General features: G+C 46.7%; 1 protein-coding gene across 2 annotated transcripts in view; it reads left to right on the forward strand.

The window, feature by feature from the left end:
* The window catches only part of LOC107315443 (sodium- and chloride-dependent GABA transporter 1-like), a 38,306-nt gene that overhangs the window by 23,539 nt on the left and 6,613 nt on the right, over positions 1-8,154 (forward strand). For both annotated transcript variants that reach the window (XM_015865841.3, XM_085521275.1), the window contains 4 exons: positions 3,811-3,942; positions 4,639-4,741; positions 5,156-5,256; positions 6,011-6,178. In XM_015865841.3, coding sequence (XP_015721327.1) covers positions 3,811-3,942; positions 4,639-4,741; positions 5,156-5,256; positions 6,011-6,178 — 504 coding nt within the window. The remainder of the gene's footprint in view (positions 1-3,810; positions 3,943-4,638; positions 4,742-5,155; positions 5,257-6,010; positions 6,179-8,154) is intronic.

Consider the following 8,154-nt stretch of genomic DNA (forward strand, 5'->3'; position numbering starts at 1 on the left):
GTTTGGTGCAGTGTTTTGGCACTGTTTTTAATAACTAGCGTAGTCCTGAGCAGAGGTGAAGTGCTCTGCTGTTTGAGCTCCTGGGCTGGCTTCACAGCGAGCAGGTGGAAAGAAGCCATGCCTTGGGAAAGTCTTGTAAAACAAAATAGTATGGGCTCTGTATTTTATTATTTTTTTTTAACAAGTGATGATATGTTTTTAATCTGATAATTTAGCATAAATGTAGCTACCTGGGTGAGGCAGCCCTTCTGGAGCAGAGAGTGCAACCGAAGGCTCCTTCAAAAGTGTGTGCTTGGTCTGTTGCATCCTTCCCTGTGGCAGCACGGTCATTCCTTGCTGTGCAAAGCCTTAGAACAAAATGGACTCTCTCCTGGGTTACACACAGCCTTCATAAACCCAAATCTAATTCCTGATCAGACTCAGGCATATCCTTGACCTGTCATACTTGGTTTCCAAGAAAAATACAATCAACCATACCTGCTTTTCAGTTACATCACGCTCCCACAGAAACACATCCTGGAGCTTTCAGCTGCATTACCACAGACATTTTTTGGCAAATAATTTCAAATAATGACTGAGCATTTCAAAAGAAGCTCCATTTGCAGAAAAAAAAAAATAATAAAATAAAATAACACCCGCTCTCCATGGATTATTCACTCAGCTCCAGTAAATAGTTTGAGACATGACAATAAGCCCTCCAAGCACTGTGTTGAATTTATTTGCTGCATTTGCTTTCTCAAACACCACTTGAAATTCTCCAGGTCCCTCCACCAGCCAGTCTCGGAGGGCGGGCGGTCTGTGGGGGGCTATTGCTGCCTGGAGGAGGAGCGGGGGAAGAAGGCACCAAATGGAAAGCAAGCTTTTAAAGAAGGGCAGATAAATAGATGGGAAGGAGCTTTCTGCATGCATGGTGGCACTCTGAGTCAATCTCATGATTTACAGAATGGCAGCTTAGGTGTATAAAACAGCACGCACACAAGAGCTGCAATTACACATGCATTTTGAAGTATCCATTTAAAAACGAAGGACAGTTTTGATATGTGCTTGTTTTAAATAGTGTTTGTGGTACTTCTTGCAGATGAAGAACAGCTACTTTCATTAGGGCACAGCAGGGACCCTTGCTGCCCTCCAGGCATGGGGCCTGAGGGGTATGGGAGCCCAGACAGCAAGAGAAGGTCCCTTGCTGAGGTCTGTGTTTGTGATGAGACCCATCCCCTCAGCAGTGCTGCAAAGAGCTCAGCAGTGCAGCTCCTTCTGCCTCTGTGCCATCATGCTCATCTCTGCAGTGCCTTGAATGCGAGCAGTGACCTACATTGATGCGTGCACCTCCCTCCTATGCCCCCACTTGCTGCTCATGGTCCTTAATGTTTGCTCTGCCTCTGATCCACTCTGGCTTTAGCTCTCTTGCGTCTAGACCCTCTTGCATAACATGCTAATGCTTTCTTTTAACCTACCAGTTTCCAGGTCAGGCGTTTTTCTCCCCAAGGGAGCTGGCAAGCCTTGTGACTACAAGCCTGCATCTGTCCTTTGCAAGATCGCCTCTTGCAGGTTATTCATCAGGATTTGTGGCTGAGAGCAGTGAAAACAAATCTGAATATCTGGCAGCTGTGGTTAACTTGCCCTTAGGTCCTGGTCCTGATCCTGCTCAAACCAGGAATCACCTTCTAGTTAGTATGGCCAGAGAAGAATAACACATCCCTGGCACTGTGAGGATGGGGAAGAGACTGCCAGCTCCAGGTCGTTTAACCCAGCAGTTTGTGATGGTGATTAAGCATCAAAAAGGAAAAAAGAGAGAAATGACTGGAATTAAAACCTTTAGGAGAAAAATGTTGTCGTGGCCCAAAAATCACAGGCTCTTCTTACTCCCAAAAGCAGCACGGTTTCACCCAGCTGCCTGCTTATCCTGGGGAGGGTCTAAGGTTAGTTATGTGGGCTGAGAAAGTAAGACCCTGGGTCACACATGGACCTGCAGTCTCAAGGCTGTAGGCAGAGTCCCTCCAGTGAACGGTATAAAGTTCTGTTTTAGGGCTAGAAAAGCCAGTATGGCACTACTTGGTTCCCTGTTTTACCCATTACATGCTGTAGGCCCCTTACACCCTCCCAGCCCTTGTTCCTCCCTGACTTGCCCAGTACCTGGTGCTGGCTGTGCATCCATGTGGAAGGAATAGCTTTGGACATGGTTGGTTTTGTCATGCTGGCACTTCACACAGTGGTGCCAGCTCTGTCCTGACTCTTGTAGACAGTAAGCTGAGTGGGATGGGGTGAAGAGCTTGCTGACAATGAGTATAAAGACAGATTAACCCATGCTCTAATGGCAAGGGATGCTTTAATAGCACTTGTGTCCAACATAAGAGGCTGAGCTCATTACAAATTCCAAACAAAGCAATTGAGCTTGGGCTCTCTGGGATGCAGTTTTGCACACTGCAGCATGTAGAGATAAAACCCCAGGCAGGAATATTGCTCTTTGCCTCTCTCTGTACCCCACAAGCAAAAGGGATGTAAGCTCACAGAATCACAGAATTATCAAGGTTGGAAAAGACCTAGAAGATCATCTAGTCCAACCATTACCAATACTTCCTAGCTAAATCATATTCCTCAACACAACATCCAAACATTTCTTGAACACTCCCATGGTCGGTGACTCCACCACCTCCCTGGGCAGTGCATTCCAATGCCTGACTACCCTTTCCGAGAAGTAATACTTCCTAATGTCCAGCCTGAATCTCCCCTGGCACTCCTCTACTATTCCTGCCCCATGGCAGAAGAGACTCAGTTGTCTGGCTTTGCTACCATAGATTTTTCCAGCGCTCTGCTGCTCTTTTTAGTCTCTGTACCTCTACCTCCACCTCTATTGATTGTTTTCTTTCTTCTTGTCTCAAATCTGGATCTAAAAATGCCCCCACTTTCTACAGCACTCTCCTGGGGGACAGAGAAGTCCCTGATATCCATCTTCACTGCCATTGCACTGGTTTGTATGTTCACTGAGGGTGACTGGGGAAAACAGGGGCTTACTGCTCTCATCAACTTCCCAGTGGTTTTCCTATGGGCAAGATGTGCCCTCTGAGAGCTGTACGTTACCTGTGTTTCCTAGGAGTGAGACCTGAAAGCGAATCTCATAATTTAAGAGGAAATAGAAGGATGTGCTTCACACATACACAACTTGCTATAGGGCAGATCATGGTACAGACAGCATTAACTCACTGTGCCTAGTACAGCACAGCTCTCGGAAGACCACGTGCTGCAAAGATGGCCTTTTAATGTACTACATGCATTTTAATGCAGTGCTTGAATAAATGGAAATAAACTCAAGGAGCAGGTAGTCAGAGATGTTGTTGTTATGTACTTGCATGTGGGACTGGACAGTGGGTGATAGAGCAACATAATGAGTTCTTTAGATTGCTGAAAAGCACAAGCTCTGCTGCAATATGCTGAGAAGAGCACACCCGGGAATGGATGAGTTCATGTGCCAGAAGCAGAGCTGTTGCTGCGATGGAGAGGCTGGCAGAGCTGTGGAGCAGGGCAGCAGTGGGGTGGCCCTTGAGAGTTTGAGGGGAGGTAAAGGTGGAGATGTATCTCAACTAATTTTAGGCATCATCTGAGCTCAGTGTTTTTAATTCCCTGTATAATCAGTGAAGAGAGAGAGGTACTTTCAGGACGTGATTCAGGCCAGCTCTGCGCAGAGTCTTCTATTGTTTACAGATGACACTTAAAGTAATGAGGCTGTCAATGTGGGGGTTAAATGTAGATTGGGGTGATGTCAGGCTAAGACACTCACAGATGTTTCCTTGGTGTGCGTGTGTTTTGCTGCAGTTCTGCACTGTGGAGGGGTTTGTTACTGCCCTGATGGATGAATATCCTCATATCCTGAGAGCCAGGAAGAAGATCTTCATTGCGATAGTCTGTTTCATCTCTTATCTCGTTGGATTCTCCAATATCACCCAGGTACAGAGCCATGTTTGTATGTCCATTCCTGGCACCTGTCCTGTCACCCATGCATTTTGCAGTAGCACTGAAGTCTTGAGAAGTGACAGCACCTGTAGGAGCCATCCCAATTCTGGATGTATGGGCTTATCATTTCTGTCACATCTCAAGTGATGCCTCCATAGTTGCTGTGGCCATCCTGTAGTCAGCCTGGTGTGTTCTCTTGCTATTTGCAATAAGGGCTTAGGCCAGCAAAGCCCATGCTGAAGGAACACCTGGTGCAGAGGGTTAAGATAACAAGAAGACCAGTCTCTTGGAGCCCTGAACCTCTGGGGCCAAATCCAAGGCTTATGTGTGTGAACATAGGACTGAGTGGTCTGCAGATTTGTGTGGAGCAAAGCAGCAAAACTCCTGGGAGGGGCAGAGTGCACTAAATTAGGTGACTCAGCTAAAACAGGGATAAGTAAAATAGCCTCATAAATCCTTGATTTTTCTACTTGCCGTTGACCATACCTGAACAAGCTGGCTAATTGCCTTCCACACCAGTTTTTCTTCTGGGAACCTGATTCCAGTGGAAACATTGCAGCGCCTGCTCTCCTGTCTGGAGAAATTAACATTAGAGCCAGCAGATGTAGATAGTAGCAATTCAAGCAGCTGGCTGATATTGTTGAACATAATCCATAGCAAAACTCCTTGACTCTGGCTTTGTCTCCTCAGGGTGGCATTTATGTCTTCAAGCTGTTTGATTACTACTCAGCCAGTGGCATGTGTCTTCTCTTTCTTGTCTTCTTTGAGACCATCTCAATTTCTTGGTGTTATGGTAAGCAAAAAAAGGACCTCGTTTCTTTCTTGTCTCCACGGGCAAAGTGAGATTTTTCAAAAGCATCCAACAGTGAAGGCAATAAAAGATTTGCAACTGAAAATAGGTGAGGTTGATAATTCCAGAAAATCAGGAGCAGGAGGCTGTCATCTCACTTCCCCAGGCCACCACAGAGACCTGTGCACTAACTGGCAGGTGCCTATGGTCCTGCCTTCAGGCTCCTCCTGAGACACCAGGAACGTGCAAAATGACCCTGTGTTTGTGTCCCCATCCTTGGGCCCTCCAGATAACAGCTCTGACACCACAGCATTGTCACCTTCTTGCTGTGGCTGGCCTTTGCTCTGTCCTGAGGAGAGGTGAAGCCCAAGGGTACCGAGATGGGATGCTTTTCTCAATGGCCTTTTCTTCTTCTAGGTGTGAACAGATTTTACAGGAACATTGAAGAAATGATTGGCTACAAACCCTGCATCTGGTGGAAAATCTGCTGGGCATTTTTCACTCCTCTTGTCTGTCTGGTAAGAACAGAAGGATCCTGTCTGCCAGAGTGGATCCAGAATGGCCTCTTAAATTGGAAGGGTTGTAGGGGATACCCTCCATTTTCAGTCCACTGTTGGTCTGTCCATAACTGCCAGGTACCTGGGATGGGCAAAGTACCTGCTGGAAACAGTGCATAAGAAAGTCTCCAGAGTTAATTATTCAATCTAAATGATGCTTTCAATTCTTCTATCTGAGATTTCAAGAGAAAAGAAAATCATTTACTGTATTTAAAAGCTGTTATTGGTAGAAGAGAACGTTCTCAGCCACTGTGGCTCCTGCTCTGGTGCCTAATAGGCTTGTCAGAGCAAAAGATACCAGCAAATACAGTACAGCTGATGGTGGAGCAATTTTGCTTTTGCTGGTTCTCACATTTCCAGCAGCAGCAGTACAAAGAATGGTGTGAGAACGCCAGTGATAGGAAGCCAAAGGTTCCTGAGGCCAGCTGTGAAGATGCTGTCAACTTGGTTAGGAACTGCTTGCAAGGGCACTGCTTATCTGAGCAGTCTGGTGAAGAAGGAGAACAGGGCTATTCTAGTTCCAGCTTTCAGCATAGGGTAATCAGGGGGGAAATGATATAAGAGGTGATGGGCTGAATGCTTCTAAAATAATTTAAGGAGCTGTTGGATTACTGTAGGACTGTTTTGCACTAAGAGGGTGATGAAGGAAAAAAATCAATGGATGTCCTCTAATTTTATACATCGTCGCTTGTGATGGCTGGTGTTCTTTTCCCAGGGTGTGTTCTTATTCAGTGTGGTGGAAATGACCCCTCTGACGCTGGGAAAATACATCTATCCTGCGTGGGGACAAGGGATTGGTTGGCTCATGGCGCTGTCCTCCATGGTACTGATCCCAGGATACATGCTGTACAGCTTCTTCACCTCAACAGGGACTCTCCGTCAGGTATGCATGGCTTCACCACTCCTCTTCTGTGGAGGAGAAATCTTTAAGTTTCTTAAGATTTCTCAGTTCCCAGTGGTTGCTGGCTGTGATCACAGCTACCTGGCAGCTTTCAGCAGAGAGATGAGCATCCTCCAAGCATGAAGCTTGAGATAACTCAGGGCTAAGACCTGCTAGTGATGGAGACAGCATCATTTGACGTATGCTTTGCAAACAGCAGTCAGGCTATGAGGGGGATAAGACGAAAGGCAGAATTCTGCACGGAGACCAAAATACCTACAACTCTTTGATCTTGCTTAAAATATATTTTTTATCCTTAATTTGAGTAAGGTTATATGCAGCAGTGAATCACGCGTCTCTGTATGTCATACATGGTAATTGCTGTTGAGATCTTATTTACAGTGTTGACGTTCAATCTTGAGAGCGCTGTGCAAGAAGTCCCCATCTTGATGCTGTCTGCTGTGAGCTACAGGTGCGAGCAGTCACTGCAGGGGTGCTGCTGATTTATGACTTTCCCAGCCTGCCTTCAAAAGCCAGCTGGCACCATCTAAGCCCCGCCAGTTTACTTCATGGATGTCATATTTTGAGTAATGTTTAAGTCCAAAAGCTTTGGCTAGAGCCACCGGGCTGAGATCAGCTTTGGGCCCGCTGCTTCTGAGGTCAGGTTACAGGTGGATTTGACTTTCCTTCCTCCCAGCTCTCTATTTAGATGGGATCTGCTACAAGATCTGTCTGGGTCTGATGTCTCAGATGGGCTTTCACTTTCTGGTCTCTCAGTTAAGTTCAGTTTCTGGTTCCTGCTTTTTGTCTTGGGAGCAGCCTTGAGGTTCTGCAGCACTTGAACCTACATAATGCCAAGCCACTAGGGTGATGCTGGGTTGAGGGCCAGCTGCAGTTCCACTAGGAAAGCCTTTCTCAGATGTCTAGAAGGCTTCTTAACCTCCCATAATAGGAGCTGGTAAAGGGGGAAAAGGGAATTCTGGCAAACAAACAGATAGGTTTTCAATCCTGCTCCCGTTAGGGATGTGACATGTCTTGGCATCTGGGGGAGCCAAGCCAGCCCGTGGCCCTCCTGGAGTAGCTGCACTTCTGGCTGAGGGCTTCTGCTCCTGGTGCTCATAGATCCAGTGAGAAGCAGCAGATGGCAGCAGGAGGGAGGCAGGTTTTTGTGTATGTGCTTGCGTGTGCCAGAGAGACGGAGAGAATTTTTGGCCTCTTCTACGCACAGATCCTGGATTAGTTTGTAATAGAGCTGAAGCTGGAGGGAAATTAGATGCCAATGCTGAATAAAGTGGTTTTGACAGACAGGGAAGATTACAAGTCATTTTGATCCTACTGAGCATGAATGTGAGGGGAAAAGAAAAGACCATGAATGGCAGAAGCAGCTCAGTGATCGTTTCAGGGAATTCACCCAGCAACAGCCACTTCAGCTGTGCTGGAGAGCTGAAGCTCGTTTCCCTTTGCTGCAAAGAGCTTCTTCCTGGCTTAGTGATACCTATTCAGGTCGGGCTCTACCCTCCTCTGCTTTCTCTTTTGCAGCATCAGACCCACTCCAGCAGACAAAGTGACTCATAAGCATTCATCACTCCCGATGCTCAGTCTGCACACTTCCAGTAATGACTTGCCCCTCTGTACCTTCCTGGGTTCCGGCTTCATTTTACTGCTCTTTACAGTTTTCATTTGATCAGTTTAGGGCGGTGGGAATCACTGCTGGTGCAAAGGTTTGTGCAGGTGGACTGGTCTGATCCACATTAGAGTCACAGACCATGACCTGTCAGCACACTGCAATCAGGTAATGACATTTCACAGGAAACCCTAGCGGCAAAAATGGGGAAGCTTGGAAAATGGCTCTGCTCTGATGTCTGTGACATTACAGCTCTCCCTTGCTCCTGTTAGCAGCTGGCACTGCCTGGTAGCTGTTTCTCTATGTTATGAAGGTGATCCTCGCACTTCAAGTAGAAGTGCTCTGCATAACACCA

The sequence above is a fragment of the Coturnix japonica genome, chromosome 1 (genome assembly GCF_054131305.1).
Source record: "Coturnix japonica strain WE chromosome 1, WE-NBRP24, whole genome shotgun sequence".
NCBI classification, from domain to species: Eukaryota; Metazoa; Chordata; class Aves; order Galliformes; family Phasianidae; genus Coturnix; species Coturnix japonica.